General features: G+C 42.1%; 1 protein-coding gene across 4 annotated transcripts in view; it reads right to left on the reverse strand.

Moving 5' to 3' along the window:
* Positions 1 to 22,513, reverse strand: part of LOC138746562 (progranulin-like) — a 54,639-nt gene that overhangs the window by 12,447 nt on the left and 19,679 nt on the right. For all 4 annotated transcript variants that reach the window (XM_069904848.1, XM_069904845.1, XM_069904849.1 and 1 more), the window contains 8 exons: positions 19,813 to 19,956; positions 11,886 to 12,020; positions 11,098 to 11,247; positions 9,603 to 9,830; positions 8,502 to 8,580; positions 6,783 to 6,892; positions 6,041 to 6,188; positions 1,378 to 1,475 (listed from right to left, as the gene is read on the reverse strand). In XM_069904848.1, coding sequence (XP_069760949.1) covers positions 1,378 to 1,475; positions 6,041 to 6,188; positions 6,783 to 6,892; positions 8,502 to 8,580; positions 9,603 to 9,830; positions 11,098 to 11,247; positions 11,886 to 12,020; positions 19,813 to 19,953 — 1,089 coding nt within the window. In that variant the 5' untranslated portion in view covers positions 19,954 to 19,956. The remainder of the gene's footprint in view (positions 1 to 1,377; positions 1,476 to 6,040; positions 6,189 to 6,782; positions 6,893 to 8,501; positions 8,581 to 9,602; positions 9,831 to 11,097; positions 11,248 to 11,885; positions 12,021 to 19,812; positions 19,957 to 22,513) is intronic.

Below are 22,513 nucleotides of genomic sequence, written 5' to 3' on the forward strand. Positions count from 1 at the left end.
TTCAGAGTTTGAAAGATAAGTGTGACAGAATCTAGAAATCTAAACGATAACCACCTATTTTGCGTTACAAAGACAAATAAATATGTTAGCGTTTCTCATCCTGAGACAAGTCTGCAATTTCTGAAAAATGTATGTTTGTTATTTTTGCGTTCAGATGCAAAGTTGCCTGATTTAGCTAATCTTTGTCTATACCTAAATATTTTTAAATTGTATTAAAGCTATTAAACCACTTTCCTGGTTACTAACCAAGATTTCTTCATTGCAATTGACATTTCAGTTGACTTGTTCATTTCACTGACATATGCAAAACATTTCCCAAAATAAGGTACCTGATAACAATTAATATCAGTAAAGGTAAAGCCCCAGAGACCCCCCACATTTTTGTGGGCAAGTTTCCTTTGAAGTCAATTAGTTCACCATTGGCCTGCAATATACAGGGCAAGATAATTAATTGCTTACGTCAATATTCATCTACAATACAGTAGATTTCATTTGATTTTGTCTGCAAGAAATGACCTCATTCATTTCTCCAGGGAGAAGAGGAGGCATTGCAGTACAATAATGGGGAAGTTTCCTATTCAATAGAATGAGCGTTCCATTTAATCACTCAACTGCTTCAGTCTCTGAACCCCACAAGATTCCCTGTTGGCCCAATCTGTTGGTCATCTTTAGCTCTCCTCAGTGCACTTATTACCCATTGGTCATCTTCCTTCCCCATTCAGTCCTGATGCAAGTCTCAAACCAAAACGTTGATAATTTCCCTCCTCTTTTCCCCGCCCCTGACATACACACACAGCCTTCCAGGAGTTTGTTTTAGTTCTAGATTCCATCTGTAGTCTCTTGTATCTCCTGATCAACATGCTGAAAGTATACGCACAACTGGTATTCAGGCATTCATTGAACGGTTGGTTCTGCAAGATGATTTTAAAGAATTTACAGAATGGGAAAGTAATTGGTAAATATAATTTCTTACATTGTAAAGCAGCAAGGGTATATTGGATTTGGTACAAAATTCATACTCAAGTGATGTAAACAGCTCTAATCTCCGTGTTGTGGAATGATATGATTGTAGAGTCAAGTTCAAGACTAACCTTACACGACCATATGTAAGAAATGCTAGTTTGATGCACTCCAGTGAACACAAGAATAAAATCACTTTTTAATCTCCCAAATCTAGGCAATTGAAGCTAGATGTGGCATTCTTCAGACTCTTCATACAAAACCATGAACTCGGCAGCAAACCAGTCTTGTCTATATTTGCTCAGTTGTTCAAAGCTTAAAGACTATTGTGTTAGAAATCTTCCTACATTACAGATACATTGGATGGGTTGAGAAAAATGAAGCAATTCATTACAATTGCACAAATAAACCTCTTACATGTGGCAAAGGACAACATCCATATTCTCCTGAGACAAGTAAGCAGCAGGTCTGATTATCTTGGCAGGCCACAGTGTCATTGCAACGCACAACATGAACTGCAAAGGAAATACAGTATCGTTAAAAATTAGTTGAACAAAACTAGTTAACTCAGAAAGAGAGGAGGACATATAAAACAGTAAAAAGATGGCAGACAAGCGTGAGGTATATGGGACAAAAATAAATGAATTCGACAGGTGAGACTGAAATCACAAAAACCCAAAAATAAGATATTGTAAAACCTGCTATCCGAAATTCATGCAATCGACAGCCTCAATCAAAAGGCAAAAAAAATTACAGAAAATAGGTAAAAAAATACAGAAGTTTAAAATTGGAACATATCGTTGTTAGTTTGTCAGTCACGCAACTCACAACCTCAAGCAACCAGAAAATTCTCTTATCCAACATCTATCTATCACCATAGGTGCTGGATACCAGGGGTTTTACTGCATGTCTGAATTTTCTTTTCTGCACCAAAATGAAAGTTTCTCTTTATATCAACGTCTGGGGGGGGGGGGGGGGGGGGGAGGAATTGTTCCTCACATTAATATCTAAACCTACAGTAGTTACAATAGTTTGAGAGTTGTAGTTCGTCATACACAGTAAAATTATTGAAGGGTTAGCCATCCAAAGGAAAGGGATATTTTGTGCCTATTTATTAAGCAGGTACAAGGACTGCCTAAAGAAATCTCTTGGTGCCTGCCACATTGACCACCGCCAGTGGGCTGATCTCGCCTCAAACCGTGCATCTTGGCGCCTCACAGTTCGGCGGGCAGCAACCTCCTTTGAAGAAGACCGCAGAGCCCACCTCACTGACAAAAGGCAAAGGAGGAAAAACCCAACACCCAACCCCAACCAACCAATTTTCCCCTGCAACCGCTGCAACCATGTCTGCCTGTCCCGCATCGGACTTGTCAGCACAATCGAGCCTGCAGCTGACGTGGACTTTTACCCCCTCCATAAATCTTCGTCCGCGAAGCCAAGCCAAAGAAATTAAGCAGGTAGAAAAGAACGAGAAATGCTAATTTTCAGATGCAGTAGGTAATCAAGAATGTAAATGAAATGTCAGACTTCATTGCTAGAGGGATTGAATCTAAGAGCAGGAAGATCCTGCCGTGTCTCTACAGGTTGCTGGTGGTGCCATATCCGGAATATTGTGTGCAGTTCTGGTCTCCTTACTTGAGAAAGGAGTTCCATGATGGTTCACCTGGTTATCTCTGAAAATGACAGGGTTAGCTAAGAGCAAAGATCGAGTAGATAGAAACTATACTCACTGAAGTTTTGAAGGATGAGGGTGGCTGGGGGGGGTGGAATCTTATGAAAGGATTAGAAGCAGGAAGGTGGTTTTCGCAGGCAGGAGACGCTAGATCTAGGGGCTATAGCCTCAATGTTCAGGGGAGAAGATTTAAGAGGCAAGGAGAAACAGCAAACATTCATATAAACCACTTTACAAAATAAATAATAATAGTACATGAAAAGTCAAAGTGAGGCCGTGTCTGTGGTTCACTGATCATTCAGGAGTCCGATGGCAGCGGGGAAGAGGATGTTCTTGTGCCATTGAGTGTTCATCTTCAGGCTCCTGTATCTTTTTTCCCCAATGGAAGCAGAGGGCATGGCCCGGATGGTGGACAGAGGCTACTTTCTTAAGATACCTCCTCTTGTAGATGTCCTCCATTGCGTGGACTGGTGCCAGTAACGTCATAGGCTGACATAACAATCCTCTAGAGTTTTTAAACTTGCCCTGAGCATTGGCACCTCCATACGAGACAGTAATGCAACCAGCCAAAATGCTCTCCACAGTACACCTGTAGAACTTTTCTAGAGTCTTTGGTAACATACCAAATCTCTTCAAACACCTCACAAAGTCTAGCCGCTGTCGAACCTTCTTCGTGATTGCATTGACATGAAGACTTCAGAACTGGTCTTCTGAGACATTGACACCTAGCAATTTGAACTTCTTGACCCTCTCCACCACTAAGCCCTCGCGAGGACCCATTCGTGTTCTCCTCATTTCTTCCTGAAGTCCTAAATCATCTCCTTGGTTTTGCTAATGTTGAGTGCAAGGGTGTTGGTGTGACACCACTCAATGAGCTGATCTATATCTCTCCTGTTCGCTTCCTCACTGCCGTTTATAATTCTGTTGATATCAGCAAGTTTGTAGATAGCACTGGAATTGCGCCAAGCCACGTTTTCATAGGTGTATAATGTATAGGTTGCCTTATTGATGGCATTTAACGCTGAATTTTGAACAGTGGGGGATTAAAGGTTATGGGGAACAGGCAGGTAAATCGGGTCAACTTCACAGACACATCAGCCATGATCTTATTTTAAGGCAGAGCAGGCTCAACAGGCCAGAGGGTCTACTCCTGCTATTTCTTTTGTTCTTATAACACCTACGGCTCCTAGAACGCTTCCACCAGCGTTGTCTCCGCTCCATCCTCAACATTCATTGGAGCGACTTCATCTCCAACATCGAAGTTCTCGAGATGGCAGAGGCCGACAGCATCGAATCCACGCTGATGAAGATCCAACTGCGCTGGCTAGGTCACGTCTCCAGAATGGAGGACCATCGCCTTCCCAAGATCGTGTTATATGGCGAGCTCTCCACTGGCCACCGAGACAGAGGTGCACCAAAGAAGAGGTACAAGGACTGCCTAAAGAAATCTCTTGGTGCCTGCCACATTGACCACCGCCAGTGGGCTGATATCGCCTCAAACCGTGCATCTTGGCGCCTCACAGTTCGGCGGGCAGCAACCTCCTTTGAAGAAGACCGCAGAGCCCACCTCACTGACAAAAGACAAAGGAGGAAAAACCCAACACCCAACCCCAAACAACCAATTTTCCCTTGCAACCGCTGCAACCGTGTCTGCCTGTCCCGCATCGGACTTGTCAGCCACAAACGAGCCTGCAGCTGACGTGGACATTACCCCTCCATAAATCTTCGTCCACGAAGCCAAGCCAAAGATAACAAGAGAGCATAATGAGTTGGCAACTGTGAAGCTCTGGAATATAGTAAAAAATTCAGCCACTCAATCTTGTGATATTTCTTTTGCTCTGTTTGATCATTCACAACCTGCATCTCAACTCCATTTTCTTACCAATACCATTTAAATTCTTCTCGGACAGTCAGTTGGGAAAGGATGACTTTCCCTCATTTCCAATTTTGCAGATTCTAATGTGGCTGATGAGGCCAATGTGGGAACCTCAGATGAAGCAAGTATTTACTTATGGGCTGGTTCATTCCACAAGACCCAATTTTTTGCCCTGTCACTTTGGTATCCTCTTGCCTCGCAAAGGTCAGAACCATCTATATGGATAATCTGGGTGCAGACATGAAATATATGGTCTGCCCAACAAAGCTGAATGAATCCAACTAGTGGTCCAATAACAGTGACATTGACAAAATAAGATATTCACGTTGGTTTGCTTCTCTTTTCAGAGAACAAGGAGAATGGAATGGGGGTATTTTCCATTGCTTTCAACTGGCTGGTTGAAGTATTCCAGCATTTATAACAGGGCAGGGATCACTGATAAGCATAAGATTTTGGCAACTGCAAATGCATCTGCCCTTACCAAAACTTGCCGGGTAAAGCAGCAGGACTGTCTTCAAATACCCTTTTCCTCTAGGCACATGGAGAATATCACTGTCTCTGTGTGGCTTGAGAGGGACTGTAGATTTGGCTCCATTCAAAGATACCAACATCATCCAGAGTGGAAGACTAAACTAAATGAATACCTGTCATACAGTGAACAGAAGGTTGTGAATGAAAGGAATTTTGGTGTTTCAAATGCAGAGGAGGAACAATTTGTGGAGCAATAATGAATAACACCTGGAAAAGGAAAAAGGAGAGAAGCAGAATTTCTCAAAGGGTGAAAAAGATAATTACTTGAAGTGACTTTAGTGTAACCCCCAAGGTTATAACATGATAAACGGGAGCTCCAAGTTTGTACTGAACTTTCCTGAAACAGTAGAGGGTCAAGAAATCAGAGTAGAGCAAGCTCGACATCACGCTTACATAAGTCTTTTGCAAAGTGGTCACCCACTACATTGGCTTTTCCAATGTAAAGATGTCTGCTATGTAAAATACTGCTTTATCAAGTAAGTACTTTTAGAGCTCAGGGTGGCATGGTTAGTGCAACTCTTACAGAGCCAACGATCAGGACCGGGGTTCGAATCCCACGCTGTCTGTAAGGAGTTTATACTTTCTCCCCGTGTCTGCGTAGGTTTCCTCTGGGTGCTCCGGTTTCCTCCCACAATTCAAAACATATCAGGGTTGTAGGTTAATTGGATGTAATTGGTCGGCACAGGCTCATGGGCCGAATTGGCCTGTTACTGTGCTGGATGTCTACATTTAAAAAATATATGTAATTGTAGGAAGGGCAGAAGAGAAGAGTGCTTCTGAAAGGAGATGGAGCAGTGACCAGAGGATCTCAGGAGAAAATTGTTGCCGCAGAACAAAAAAAAGTCACCTCTTAGTTGCTTCAGGTTGGAATTGAGACACGACTTTCCTCACTGATCACACACAAGATTTTATATTAGTACCCACAAATTAGTAAAGAGATCCATGCAGTTAAAATTCAAATTTAAGGTGCAATTTAACTGAAATTAGGATTTTTTAAATACCTTTGGTGTTTTTCACAGTAAATCGTCTGTAGGCTGGAAACTTTTTCCACATTTCCATCATTCCATATTCAGACATGCACTTGGATTGCTTTAGATCACACTTAGTATTTGCAGGACAGCAATGAAGATGGTCCAAACAACATACCGCCTACACAAGGGAAAATGACAAGTACAGAAACATGTTCAAATTTACCATATCCACAAAATATGTCAGAAAACTAGCTGCAAAACAAATCTTGCAATGGTAAATATATTTAACACGAACGTCTGCAAACGGTGATTGTAATGAAATTCACAAAAGTGCTGGAGAAACTCAGCAGACCATCCAGCATCTTTAAAGGGTAACCAATGTTTCAAGTCTGGTGAGTCCTTTGTCAAGGTATGAGCAAAAAACAGGCAGACACCCCAATAAAAATGTGGGGGAGGGGGAGAAGAGGAAGGCCAGCACAGCTAGCGTGGTTAGCGCAAAGCTGTTACACCACCAGTGACCTGGGTTCGAATTCACCACTGTCGGTAAGTTCTCCCCACGTCTGCGTAGGTTTCCTCCAGTTTCATCCCACCCTTCAAAACGTTCGGGGGTTGTAGGTTAATTGATGTATATAGGGAGCACAGGCTCATGTGCCAGCAGGACCCGTTACTGTGCTGTGTGTCTCAGAACATGCATTGAATTATGTGTCCAGCAATCCAGTGTTCGAAATCACGATTATTACATTTGAAGACACCCAGTAAATCCAGACAATACCTTTTCAATTGGGCAGCATCCCCACTGTTCTTCCGAAACTAAACAACAAGTAGATCCTTCTGGACACTCTGATACGCCATCTGGGCAAATGACTGCCTTTACATTTTCATCTGTAAACAAATATTATTTCAGTAAAAGGCAAAAAAAAACCCACAAATCTGAAGAAAAAATGTTGGAAATGGTCAGGTCAGGTCAGATTTTTTTTGGAGAGAGTAATAGGATGATGTACATCAAATCAAACCCAGAACAGTTCAGTGAGTAAAACACCAAAGTCTGCAGACATCACAATTAAAGTAAAAACACAACACTGGAGAAACTCAGCAAGTCGAAGTGTCCTTCATAAAGCAAAGATAAAGATACATAACCAACATTTCGGGCTTGAGTCCTTCATCAAGATATGAGCAAAATGTAGGCAGGCGCCCAAACCAAGAAGTACTTGTTCTCCTCCAGCATGGTGCTTTTAAAGAACAGTATTGCATCAACATCACGTCAAATTAAACTTTGTGATAAATATCTCTCCGTTCCCTACATATTCATGCATCTTTTTTATCTGCCCCTAGCAGCATCTTCCAGGCACCTACCATTTTAATAAAATAAATGTCACCTTACATCGTTTAACTCGCCCTCTCTCACCTGAAATGCAACTCCTCTAATATTTGGAATTTTTAAACCTGCGGAAAATATTTTGTCTACCCTACGTATGCCTCTTGATTCATTTTTGATATGAACGTCAGGTCTCCCTGTTGAACAAACTAGAATTGCTTTCTCTGGAGTGTGTCTGTCTCCCACCATGTGGTAAATCTCTTTGGTTCCTTTCCAAAGCCTCCACCTCCTTCCTGAATGACCATAAATGCACACACTATTCCAAGTGCAACCTAACCCAAGTTCTGTGTCGCCGTTGAAAGATTTTTACTCTGATACTTCATGCCCTGACCAATATGCCAGACATGCCACATGCCTTCTTTACCACCTTACCTACTTGTGTAGCCAATGTCACGGAACAATGGACTTAGATCCACAGTTCCTCAGTACATCAATCCTGTCAGAGGTCTGCCATTAACTGTATACTGACCTCCCCAAGTCCAACCCTCACACTTGTTCAGATTGAACGCCATTTGCTATTTCTCCAACCATACCTTTCTCTGCTCTATTCTTTGCTAGCACTTGGCATCATCCATATCTCAATTCTTTGTGACATACTCAAACAAATTAATGCACCCATCTACATTTTCATCCATATAAATCACCAACAACTGAGGTCCCAGCATTATTCATGTTTATCGCTTTTCATTACAGACCTCTAACCAGAATAACATCCTTCCACCACTTTCATGTCTTTCATGGACCAACCAATTTTAAATGATAGCTCTGGATCAGCTATCATGAGGGATTTTGTTACACGACCAACTGAAATCCATGTAGACAACATCCACTGCCTTATCCTCAAAAAGAACCATCAAATTTGTACAACATAAACTGAGGCACACAAAGTCACGATGACGGTCCTAAATCTGAGAATGCCTCTCCAAATGAACATAAATCCTACGCCAAGTATCCTGTCCACTGAATTTCCTGGATAATCCCCATTTCCCTTCAGGAACAGAGAATTTTAAACATCAATTTAAAATATATTCTCTGTGGCAATAAACAGAGATAAAGAGAGTAATTTGAAATCACTGGAATGGCTGCAATGATACAGTCTAAATATTTGCTACATACCAATAGGTTTGAAGCAGGTTTTTCTTGCTTTATTACATTGGAAATTTTTTGGACAACATCGATCTCCACAACATACAGCCTGCAAGCAGAACAAGGGTGAAGCTAAATTTTCAGGAACAAATGCAATGGATAAAAAATTCTTCCCCTTCAAAACCGATAAACTAAAAAAATGAACAAACAATATCCCATAGTACCTGTTTGGGCCACAGGGTTAGTAATACTTTGCTCTGCTTCAAGAGATTTTTTTTAAAAGAAGGTTCTTCACCTATTCTTGCTATACATGATATGTCTCAACTCATATTTGGTATTCTCCAGTTCGTAGTCAAAAAACCACAGACTGACAACCAAAATTGAGATGGGGGTGGGAAAGAGCTCCACAACAACAACCTTGCACTCAACATTAGCAAAACCAAGGAGATGTTTGTGGAGTTCAGAAGGAAATCAGGAGAACATAACCAGTCCTCATCGAGGAGTCAGCAGTGGAGAGGGTCGAAAGCTTCAAGTTCATGGGTGTCAACATCACTGAAGATCTCTCCTGGAACTATCATGTTGACGCAATCGTGAAGGCTCACCAGCAGCTATACTTATTGAGGTGTTTGAGGGGATTTGGTACATCACCAAAGACTCTTGCAAACTTCTAGATGTACCGTGGACAGCATTCACTGTCATTGGTATGGAGGTGCCAATGGTCAGGATAGGCAAAAAAAAAACTAAAGGGTTGTTAACTCTGCCTGTGATATCACGGACACCAGTCTTCACTTCATCGAGGACGTCTCCAAGAGGTGGTGTCTTAAGAAAAAGCCTCTATCCTCAAAGACCCCCACCACCCAGGGAATGCCATCTTCATTCTGCTACTATGGGGAAAAAAGTACTGGAGCCTGAAAACAAGCGCTCAGCAGCACAAGGACAGCTTCTTTTGGATAACAACCTTTTAACTAAGAGGATCATTTGGAGTAATACTATGGCATATTGCACTGAAGAAAAAAAAAATCACTCAGTGGAAATACATGCTTGGAAAATTAGTTATGAAATACAGTTGTTGTCTCAGCACCAGTACTTTCAAATGCAGTTCCTAAAAAGAGAACTTCATTCAGGGCTTACATCTTTCATAGGACAGCAGCCCCAACCAAAGTCCTTAGAGGAACAGCAGGTATATCCCTCAGAGCAGGACATATTTCCACAAAGCTCACTCTCAGCAGAACGCATGTTTCCTATGCCAGAAATTAATGGCAATTCCTCCTCATTTCCAGCCTTTTTGCACGTCAACTTGACCAGGTCACACTCGTACCCCTTTGGACAGCAATGCTCCAAATCCTTGCAGATAGTTGCCTTAAAAGAAAGAGGGGAAAAAAAAATCAGCATTTTTGTACAACGTTCTGATTAATAAGGAAACAATCTGAGTGGACGAAGTGTTGGTAGCACATTAAAAAAAATAATTCTGATTCCAAGATCTGCATATAAAAGCATTTACTGGTTTGATAATTGTCCCCATTGTTTTACTCAAGTTTATTATCTGGTCCTCAGTGCAAAACATGCAGGCACACAACCAGAAAACAATACATACGCAGGACAAATATACATACACAAAAATAAATAAATATTGTTTAGTAAATATTAGTGTTGTACGCTCCTATTTTTTTTCCCAGTGAGTGTAACTTTGGGGGTTGGAATAGGGTGCAAACAGTTACAGTTCACAACAGCTCCAAAAGTATAAACAGAATTAATGCTTTCAACTAAAACACAGAACAATGGAGTGTTTGCTGAAGGAAAGACTTCTGGTGAGAAGTCATATGATTATGTCATGTTTTGGGACATTGAAACAGATTTTAAGATTATCAGTAAGTCATCCAAAGACACTGGAGTGAAGTCTTTATGGGGAAATGGACACTTCTAATGCTCTTCTTTGCCAGGGATATTGAGTGACCAGTATCTGTGGAAAAGAAGCAGGAGAATTGCTTCATGGGATCATGATCATTCTGTTGATTATTTGGTCTGACCCTTGCCAGGGTCTTTTGAAGCATTGTGGAAGTCACGCGTTTCATTTCCCCTATGCAAAGGGGAAGAGGGGGGCTGTGAGCTTTTTTGAAAGAGCATTTCTCTGGGAGCAACTTAACAAGGATTCACGAGTTTTGAGCTTTTTTTGGAAAGAGAATTTCTCTGGAAGCAACTCAACAAGGATTCATGGGTTTTGAGCAGGATGATCACTCAGTGTCTCATCTACTTCATAATTTCTTCTGAACATGAGTTTAAAGGTTCTGGGTTTCAACTAAGACTGTACAGACTTTCCAGAATTGTGCCTAAGCTGGAATAGTTTGGGTAATCCACATACATACATACACACACACACTTATAGTTGTGCATAGTTGGGGTTAAGTTTAAATTTAAGTAATAAAATATTGTTTTAAAATAATATTGTCTTGGTGAATTTCTATTGCTGCTGGTCTATGACGTAATAGAGTCTCATATGGTTAGTGTGAGGAGTTCCTTTGGTTGTTCAGCAAGATACAGGTCGCAACAAGTCAGAGCGCAAAGAGTTAGTGAAAAAGCTACTGTTTTGTACATTAAGATGGAGATTACGAAGGATGCTACTGCTTACTGCAGTGAGTGGACAGCAACCATATACTCCTTTAGAAGTTGGCATACAAGTATACTCCGGTGGGCATTCAGTGTTATCCAGGCACACATTTTCCGTCAATGCATTCACTGTTCCAGCTTGCACCAGGGGGATAGATCCCGTTTCTTCCTGCTAAAAATCAGAGAGAATATGAGAAATAATTTCCCATTCATTGAATTGTTTTAAAAATCCATGGTTATATTTGAAAAAAGCCAAGATTACCCCAGCAGGTGAAAAATTGGTCATTCTCCAAAAAATATTTGGAGCAAAAAAAAAACACACACTGGTTACTCCAATTAATCCACAACTCAATAATGCTCATGGACAAAGTTGGTTTCTTGAGCACAGGTAGCACAGGTAACTGGCTTGACCAGTCCCTTGATATATTAATAGGGTTAAGAAATTGAAGGCCGTGACCAAAAAAGGCTCAGAATGTTTTACAGGTAATCTTATTTCTCTCAAACTAAATGTAAGGAAGTCTGCAAAAAATAGAATTTAGGGTTCAGTCAGTAATCAATTCTTTAACATTCATAATCCATTTGTCTACATTAATGGACAAATAGCATAAGCCATCTATGCTTGGTCAAAAAATTATAAAGCTTTATACCAGGAAAAATCCTGTGCAAATCCTTAAACCTAGAACACCGAACGTTATAAAAAAATCAACAGCTTAGACTTGATCAAAACATTACAAGCACAAGGCTTTAAAATTATTCATTTTCTCAACACAACTGTTGACATTATTATTGTTCAAACTATTATTGAATTACCAGGGAAGTTTTGGTGTGGGTTGCTGGGATTTTCTCTACCCAGGGTACAGATGTCAAGCCAATGCACTTTGAATGGGCAATATCACAGATGGTATTCTCAGGGCAGCAATGCAACATATCTGAACAGCATACAGCCTACAACAGAGAAACATGATAAAGTGAGTGGAAAATAAAGTAGCCTGGTCTTTATGTAAAGAGTCTTAAAAATTAACAAATTCAGGTTAAACTCAGCTGCCTGTAAAATCATCCATCTATTAGACTAAAAGTGACACGAATAAGGTTAAGATTCAACATACATAAAACATGAAAGTCTGGAGATTTTCTCCAACCAGATGGCATTAACATTGACACTAGGGCCATGTACTATATTGACTAGGCACTTTCAGGTGGCCAAAATCCCCCGACGTAAAGCTGCGTATTATGCCCATATGCGGCTGTCCGGAGGCCACTTGAAAGCGCAGGAGGCGCATGTGAGGCGAACCTTGTAACCCCCCTCCAGGAGGGATAATTGTCAGAGCACTGAGGTCCCCCCGGCACCTGTAAGCAGCTGCCTGTAAGTGGCTGCTAAGGAGATGACAATCAGCTGGCGAGCCCGACAGCCCCCCTCCCCACTGCCCCTGTCCCCCGGTGCAGGACGTTAGAGCAGAGGCAGCCCAGTGTGGGCTGTCAGTGCTGGGGCAGCCAGTGGGGGCTTTCAGTGCTGGAGCGGCTGGTGTGGGCTGTCCCTATACTGATCCCACTTCCCCGCTCTCTCCCCACAGCTTTAGGTCGATCCCCACACTGATCCCACTGCCCCATGCTCTCCCCACAGTCCTGTATCAGTCCCCACATTGTGAGGCGGCTGGCGTGGGCTGACCCCATACTAATCCCACTTCCCCGCTCTCTCCCCACAGCCTCAGGTCGATCCCCACATTGATCCCATTCTCTCCCCATAGCCCCATGTCAGTCCCCACACTGATCCCACTGCCCCATGCTCTCCCCAGTCCTATATCAGTCCCTACACTGTGGGGTGGCAGGCATGGGCTGTCAGCGCGGAGTGTCCCCATACTAACAGCCTGTGCCGCCGCCCCACAGTGTGGGGACTGATACAGGGCTGTGGGGAGAGCATGGAGCAGTGGGATCAGCGTGGGGACAGCCCACGCCGGCTGCCCCAATCCTGACAGCCCAAAGGGACAGGAGCCGGAGTGCGCTCCAAGGCGTCTCCTGTGCAGCTGTCCCTTTCAGATGGCCATCGCTGCGCTTTCAGCGCTGCCACCTGAACAACCATTCCACAGGTCTGAATCTGCTTCTGCAGGCACATTCTTGGTAGAGAATGCACCTGAAGAAGCCTACTGAGAATTGTGGAGGAATGTTAGAGGCTGCCTTGTTTCTTTGATCAGTTCTCCTTCTCTTATTTTGCTCCCAGCGTTTTATTTTGCTCTGCTTTTTAAATGAGAGTTTTAAAGAGTTTTATTGTATTCATTTAAATTACATTTAAGAACAGCATATACAGAAATGCCTACTTTAATATATGAGCACATCAATGCACTACTATAATGTCAATAGTTAAACTGTTCAGTAATGTTTAGTTATTGGAGAATGGAAAATGTAGTCCCTTTGTTTGAAAAGGGTAATAGGGATAATCCTGGGAATTATAGACCAGTGAGTCTAATGTCTGGGGTGTGCAAACTACTGGAGAGGATTCTTAAGGATTGGATCTATGAGCAATTGGAGAAGTACAGTTTACTCAAGAATAGTCAGCATGGCTTTGTGAAGGAAGATCATGTCTCATGTGCCTAATTGAGCTTTTTGAGGAGGTAACAAAAGAAATTGATGAGGGTAGGGGAGTAGATGTGGTCTACATGGATTTTAGCAAGGCCCAAGAGACTCATCCAGAAAGCCATGAGGGATGGGGTCAGTTGTGTTGAAAAAAAAAATTGGCTTGCAGGAAGAAAGCAGAGTAGTAGTGGAAGGAAAGTATTCTGCCTAGAGGTCAGTGACTAATGGAGTGCCGCAGGGATCTGTTCTGAGACCCCTGCTCTTTGTAATATTTGCAAATGCTATTAAGGTTGGAGGAGTTGTGGTTGGAGCTGAAGGTTGTCGAAGGTTACAAGAGGATATAGACAGGACGCAGACTTGGGCAGAAAAGTGGCAGATGGAGTTCAATCCAGATAAGTGTGAGATGATGCATTTTGGAAGGTCAATCCAGAAGGCTGAGTACTTAGGTCAGGTTACTTAGGAGTGTGAATAAACAGAGGGACCTTGGGGTTCAAATCCATATATCTCTCAAGGTCGCTGCACAGGTTGATAAGATAGTTAAGAAGGTCCGTGGGATGCTGGGCTTCATTAATAGAGGGACTGAGTTCAGAAGTAGAGAGGTTATGTTGCAATTCTACAAATCTCTGGTGTGACCACCCTTGGAATATTACAATCAGTTCTAGTCACCTCATTACAGGAAGGATGTGGAAGCTATGGAGAGGGTGCAAAGGAGACTTACCAGGATGTTGCTTGGATTGGAAAACAAGTTTTATGAGGCAAGGTTAGCAGAGCTGGGACTTTTCTCTTTGGAGGGTAGAAGGATAAGAGGAAATTTAAATAGAGGCCTACAAGATAAAGAGAGGCATAGATAGGGCGGACAGCCAGTGCCCATTTCCCAGGGCAGGAATGGCAAACACCAGAAGACATATGTACAAAATTAAGGGAGGTAAGTTTAGGGGTGATATCAGGGTTAACTTATATATGTATACACAGAGCTGTGGGTGCCTGGAATGCCTTGCCAGGGATGGTGGTGGAGGCTGAAACATTTGGGGCATTTAAGAGATTCTTAGACAGGCGTATAGAAGGAAAAATACAGGAGTATGGGTAGGATGGGTTTAGACCTTTTTTAAAAGGGATATATGGTCAGCACCACATAAAGGGCCTGTACTGTGTTGTAATTTTCTATATTCTATGTTATTTTGATGGAAAATGAATTTTCAATGGCACAAGGTTTTCTGGACTAAAAACACCATTTTTATTGCAACATCACTAAATGAAAATTGTCAGGCTTAAAATTATTTGGCCTGTGACTCCTAGAATTTTTCTGTATGTGGCCTACAACCAAAAGATTTTGGTGACCTCCGAGTTAAAGGAACAACTATTCATTCTTTTAATGCTTAATTTTCACTGCCACAGAGAAATGCATCAAAAATTAACATTATTAAAAAAGATGCTGGTTGGACTTGCTAATCATTTCCAACACTTTATTTCCACCTTTACAGCACTGACAATCTATTTAGACTCAAATGGACAAATGCTGATGTTTGGCCAATTACAACTATGCAATAGGAAACTACGTTTCATTGCTTATCCATTGTATTCATTAAGAAGTTAGATACCAACACCAGTTTTGGACTGCGTCATTTGCAGTTAAATGAAGTCGTTATAAATTTTCACCTACACTATGTTAGCCATTTCTGTGCCTCTGACAGTAAATTATATTATCATATATAGGCAGGTAGCAGTTGAATTTTGTGGACCAATTTTCAGGAAAAAATTTAAGGGATGGACTATTACACGCCTACTACATTTGACCACGGTAAGTACCTCTGTCAATGGGGACGTCAGGAACTTGGATGGGAGGGCAGCCAGGACCTAGGCAAGAGTTGGTGGTCGGGGTGATGGAAATTTGGATGGTGGGCAGCCAGGGCATCGGAAACTCGGATGAGCAGGCGGCCGCGGCCTTGGTAAGAGTCCACAGTCAGGGAGCCAGGAGCTCAGATGGCTGGGTGGCTGAGGCATGGCGAGAGACAGGAGTTGGATGCTCGGATGGGCCAGCGACCGGGGCCAAAAGTAGGTGTGGGGGGCGGGGTGACTTTTGCATGCGATATATAGAAAATACTAGACTTTTCAGGCAAAAATAAGAGTGTCAACTTCTACACTATTATGTGGTACTTTAAATCATTATAAAAATGTCTCAGTAACATCAAGATAACCTAATCAGGCTCGAGATCTAGACTATATATCAGATGAACGTGATCTGCGTTTCAAGAAGGTACATTACCAGCGAAAAATAAAATCACTTTCTGGCCAAAAGACAACATCCATAATCAAACAGGCTCCTCCAAAGAAAATAAACCTTTGCACTTAGTTGTGAACTTGCGTAAATCCCTATACAGAAATTAGAGAACAGTTCATTAGATAGGTATATTCAAAAGGGAGATGGTTGTGGCCCTTGTGTCGAAGAGATCAAGTGTGTGGAAAGAAAGCCTAAATTGGGTCCTGAAGTTATATGATTAACCCCACAACTGCATTGAATGGTGTAAAAGGCTAAGCATCCTCCTGCTCCTATTTTGTTTTCTTTCCTGCCTGAAAGAATTGCATTCACGTCCTCATAATTTAAAGGATGTTTTTTCAATCTCTATCACGCTAAAATACAAAATCCAATCATCCTACTTGTCAAATTTAGATTTTTCATATTAAAGGTTTCAGAGCAGCACAACACACTGCATTAAAAACACAATGCGAGAGAAACCCAGCAGGTCAAACAGTGTTCTTCAATGAGCAAAGATTAAACACATAACCAACACTTCAGGCTTCAGCCCTTCATCAAGGTTTGGAAACATGTCGGCAGGCGTCCAGATAAAAGGGTAAGGGGGGGGGGGAGGCATGGTCGTAAAGGCAGGAAGCAATAGGTGGAGAAGGGAGGGAGGGCATAGCAGCGAGCAAGAGGAGGAGGGATGGGTAGGTGAAAAGAGAGGGAAGGGGAGAGCAGGTGAGCAGAACATGGAAAAGTCAACATTAATGCCATCTGGCTGGAGAGTGCCCAGACAGAATATCAGGAGATTTTCCTCATACATAAGGCCATGGACAGACATGTGAATATGGGAGTATGGCACAGAACTGAAATGATGGTCGCTAGTGTGGATAGAGCGAAGGTGCTCAGCGAAGTGATCTCCCAATCAGCCCCCAGTCTCTCCAATGTAGGGAAGGCCACAAAGGGAGCACCGGATGTAGTAAATCAATCCTGCAGATACTCGTAAAGTGTTGCTTCACTTGAAAGGACTCTTTGGGGCCCTGGACTGTGGTGAGGTAGGTGGTGGGGCCACAGGTGCGACCACAGGGGAAGGTGCCTGGGGAGCAATTAGTGGGGAGGTAGGAGACCCTTTTGCACCTTCTTCTCTTCCCCTTCCAAGACTCTTCCCCCCCTTCCAAGACTCTTCCCCCTTCCCTCCCTCGTCACCTAGCCATCCCTCCTCCCCTTGCTTGCTGCTGACCCCTTCCTTCCTTCTCCACCCATTACCTCCTGCCTTTGCGACCACACCTACCCCCCTCCATTCTTTTATTTGGACGCCTTGATGAAGGAAGGGCTCAAGCCTGAAACGACGGTTATGTGCTTTTACCTTTGCTATATAAAGGAGACTGTTTGACCTGCTAAGTTTCTCCAGCGTTGTGTTTTTACTTCATCCAGTGACTACAGATTTTCATGGCCTCAGGAGCATGACAAAAGGTTGAGCTTCAGCTGTGCTTACTGAAGCTTTTCAAAAGTTTATTTTGCTTTGTTATTAGATAAGAGGAAGGGGAAGGAAAGGATGTATTGATTTTTATAAACCATGTCTATATTGGCATAGTAAAATGAGGTGCATTTTAAATACTGTATATGTGTAATTGTTGAGTTTTGGGGACCAATTTTTCAGGTCAAAACCTGGGAGGGTGGGGGGTGGGGGGTGGTCGACTTTTACATGGATAGTACTTTTGACTGTGCTAAGTTCATTGTAAGTACATGGCATCGGGAGCTCAGATGGCTGGGACCGAATGGCAAGTCTGCGTTTGGGGCACTGGGAGCTCGGATGAATGGGCGGCCAGCCGGGGCAAGGATCTGCTGTCACGATGTCGGGTCTCAGCTGGGAGGCCAGGGCAAGGATCCACGGACAGGATATGCAGGCGGAGAGATGAGGATCTGCAGTTGGGGCATCAGGAGCTCGGATGGGCAGGTAGTCGGGGCCAAAAATAGAGGCAGTGGTCGACTTTTACACAGGATATATAGAAAATATTCAACTTTTGGGCCAAACAAAGGAGTGTTGACTTTTACAGGGGATCGACTATTATACAGTACATCTTTAAAGACAAGTTCTGAACCCAGTTCTCAGGAATAGGACACAAATGATGACATCCCAACAGGAAAGTCATGTCTCAGAAAGTATTCTACACTTGCATATCCACTTTAATTCAAAAAAGAAATGTTCATGAAAAATAAAGGGCATAGCATTATTATTTGTAGATTTGGGGATTGAAATAAATCTAGGAATATACAGGAAAGAAAGTGACATTTGAGGGATACCAACTATTGGGCGGCCCAACTATTAAATGGAAACTTCAGACATAGGTTGACAAGTTCAATTTATAGGAAGCCTTGGGAAAATTGTTCAAAAGGTACCAATAAACAAAAAAAGTGAGTTAGATTTCTAAGTTAATAGATTATGTTTTACACTTTATATAAAAAAAGAACCTTTTTTTTTTAAATATTTGGATGAAGGAAAAGATGCATGGGATGAAAGCATATCTGTAAACAAGGTAAAAGAATAAACTGACATCTGTCAGTTATTTCAAATTCAGGAAAGCTCAGGTATGCACGAAACCTTGATGAAGGGCTCAAGCCCAAAAAGTCTGTTATGTATTTTTAGCTTTGCTAATATAAAGGTCATGGTTTGACCTGCTGAGTTCCTCCAGGTTTGTGTTTTTACTACAACCATGGTATCTGCAGACTTTTGTGATTGATTTGTGCACAAAAATCTCTGGATTCAGGAAGCAAACATACGAATCAGATGTGGGGGGAAAAAAACGAATTCCTTTGCTAAAGTTAGCCAAATGATTAAATATTGCAATGAGAAAAGTAAAAACATAATACTGGAGAAACTCACCAGGTCACACAGTGAACTTTACAGCAAAGATAAAGATACAGAACCCAAATTCCAGGCTTGAGCCCTTCATCAAGAGGTTGATTATCCAGCTCTATAAAGTGCACTGTTTGACCTGCTGAGTTTTTCCAGCACTGTGTTATTACTTAATCATGCTGTCTGCAGACTTTCGTGTTTTACAATGAGGAAAGGTGTAGTTATTTTCGAGTTAGCAAAATGAAAATATCACCATTTGATATGGAAAATAGGGAGAAATTATGAATATATGAACCTGCTAGTGAGATTATTGGAATGGAATATCTACAGTTAAACGTCAATGAACGGAGAAAGGTTGAAGTCTAATCCAATTAAATTTACTGAGGTTATCATACTCAAAGTGAACAATTTAAGTAAACATGACGTGTTCTCATTGTCTGGAAAAACTGATTATGAAGTTGTGCAAAAGTGCATATAAACAGGCATGGACTGTTTTTTTTGGGCAATAAAAAAAACACATATTAAGTGACAAATGTTTTCTTTTGAACCTATGAATACAATTTAAATTTAGACATACGGCACAGTTATGGGCCCTTCCAGCCGACGAGCCAGTGACCACCATAGCCACCAATTAACTTACAATCCCTGTACATTTTTGAAGGATGGGAGGAAACCCACACAGACATGGATGGGATGTACAAACTTACAGGGAGTGTCAGATTTGAACCCAGGTTGCCGGCGCCGTAACAACATTACACTAACAGCTCCGCTGACTGTGCCGTCCAAGAGTAGACCCCTCTCGACAGCCTGTAGCAGCACTCAAAAAAAAAAATCTGCTGTGGTTTTGACCATGTCTGCATAGCTAGTTATTTCCTTCAGATCTTTGATCAGCGCAAGATTAATAAATGGCCTAGCATCAATTACTGTTTGCAGGATTCCCCAAATTTCTAATTTCTTTATTCAGGCAAAACCTCAAGGATTTAGGAAAAATGACCACAAGCATTTCAACCAATTTAACGGGGAAAAGTCTGAAGAATCAGAAGAAATTTCTTAAAATGGAACCGGGTGTAACCTACCCCACGGAGAGGACAGCAGCCATATGTTCCATCTGTCCTCTTACAACAGGTTTTACTATCTTCGCAAAGGGATCCATCCGAACAAGTGAAAACTGAAGCGAGGTCAGAAATCAGACACAGGATTATGAACCTTTGAATCATGACCTAAAACAAAAGAGCACAGGTTGAGTAGGAGCTGATCCACCTGCTTATAAACTATATTCTCTGTTACAAGAACTAATCTGAAATGAGCAAGGTAACAAAGCTTTTCACATTAGAAAGCATTTTCATTCCAATTAGAATTTTTTATCCCCCACTCACATTTCTTCGAGGGGGAGGACGTGGACCTGTCCTCGGGCCTGCGCAAAGGAGGTTTAGGTGGAGTGCAGTGTGCGCAGTACTGGCCCCACCCTTTACACCCATGGTTCGTGTGCCGTGGCCAAGCAAGCTGGGACGTGGCAGCGAGGTCCTTGGGTCGTAGGTTTTATATCGGAGTGACCTTCTCCTATGCAGGTTGCCTAACCGGGCTGAAGAGGCCTGCCTCCCTTTTCAGGCCGAACCATTTCTGGAGATCTACGACCACAGTCCCCAGTTATGGAGTGGTGCGCCCTGGAATCGGCCTGCGTGCGTTTACTCCTGCCACGGCCGAGTAAAGGGGATGCAGCATTGGTTGCATCCATCCAGGCTCGGTGCCTGACAGTTCTTAAGCAACTGTGTAGTATTCTGGGCTAACCAGCCTGTTTGTTTCCGTGTTCCTCCCACTACCTACGAGCAATGGAGGCTTGAAAAATTGTAAGTAATAATAATGTCTTTCAGAAACCCGAGGTCCTGCTGCCGCCCGGGGGGCCCGAGGTCCTGCTGCCACAGAACATCTATGTTTTTTTTTGGAAAATTTTATTTATCATTTGCATCAATAACAGAATATAATTGAACAATACAATAATAATGATTATAATAAATCATACAAATGATTTTTTTTCTCTCCAAGCCCCCTCCCCCAAAAGAAAGAAAAAGACAGAACACCTACATCTGCATATATAGTATTATTAATACAGGTACACAATCCTTTATCCGGAACCCTTGGAGGACAGTGTGTTCCAAATTTCAGAAAGCCAGATTTAAGCCCACCCGAATTATGCTGCCGTATCCACCCCCAACCCCTTCCAGTTGGGCTGCCATCTCCCCCCACCCGCCCGACTCGTGCTTCCAGTCTCTCGCCCACCCGACTCACGCTGCCGTCTCTCTCTCCCCATGCCGGATTTTGGAGCTTTCAGGATTTTACCTGTCCAGATAAAGGATTGTGTACCTGTATATGGGTGTGTGTATAATATATATATATATATAGAGAGAGAGAGAGAGAGAGAGAGAGAGAGAGAGAGATCTCTATATGAAGATCAGATGATGAGGATCAGGTGTCAAAAATTATAGGTGTTGCACATTAGGTATTTAATACACAATGCAATCCCTTAATCTTTTCTCCTTATTAATTTATACTTCAAACTAACTGCATAAGATTGAAGCCCTCCTCACATCAAATGCAAACACAGAAATGCCTTTGCTTCAACAGGACCATCAATTATAAACTGCTTTAAGAAAACTCAGTAAAGTTCTTCTTACTGTTACCATATTTTCTTAATTTGGACTAAACCTATCTATGCTATGTCTACATGGAACAAGAACATCTGCAGATACATAAAAGTGCTGGAGAAACTCAGCAAGTCAGAGGCAAACACATGATCACTACTTCAAACCTGAACCCTTCGTCAAGGTGTGGTTCAACGAGGCACTTTTTAAACTAGCTTCAATAAGGATAAACTTATTACCAAATCTCCACTGCTTATGTCCCATCTCAAGCTAAAATCCATCCATTCATATCCATTTGCAATAGTTTCAGCCAAAACCACTCAAGGTTCATAAGAAAACAAACAAAAACATCATTTTCAAACCATTTCATACATTTGTGACAAGAGTATATAGAGGTGTTTGGGAGATAAACTGGATTTTGGGGTCATCTGGACTTGTAACACACTATTATTTCATAGCCTTGACCTTTTCCAAGCCCTAACTATCACACATAATATCTCTGCTCCTTTATTTCCAGCCTCTAAGCCACTTGATCCCTCCAACAATGTCAACGGCCGTCAATGCCCCAAACACCCAATGGCTACCTTTTGAAACAATGCTACCCAGAAATTCCATGCAACTTCCCATTTTCTGTTTTGATTTAGCACAATTGCAGTTTGGTTATGCTCAGAGAGGAGATTTATTATTATCTGCAAGTACAATCGAATTCACAGTGCACAGTTGGGAGTTTGAAACACCAACTATTGATCAAAACTACTCAGTTCAGGATTAACTGACAGTACAGAGCCAGTGCAACACAACTCAACCAAATCTTTATGTGAAAATACACTGATTGTAAACTAGATAGCTTTAATCAGGTCCTATAATGCTGCCCCTTTCTCTCCAGTCAAATGCATTTTTTTAAAAAATAAAAAATTACTTAACCTTTTATAATTACCCGTCCCTGTATTTTTTTTAAAAATTGTCCATTCATGTGGACAGCACGGAATCATCATGGCTATCCCTCGAGGTCAAGGATGATGGGACTTTGGACCATTAATCTATTTATGGGCTCTTAAGTTGGTTATGAGTCCAATCTTGGCTTTGAAAGATCTTCTGCATTCAGGATAGGTAGTTGCAGATGACAGATCAGGCTTTG

This window comes from Narcine bancroftii, chromosome 12 (assembly GCF_036971445.1).
Source record: "Narcine bancroftii isolate sNarBan1 chromosome 12, sNarBan1.hap1, whole genome shotgun sequence".
Lineage (NCBI taxonomy): Eukaryota > Metazoa > Chordata > Chondrichthyes > Torpediniformes > Narcinidae > Narcine > Narcine bancroftii.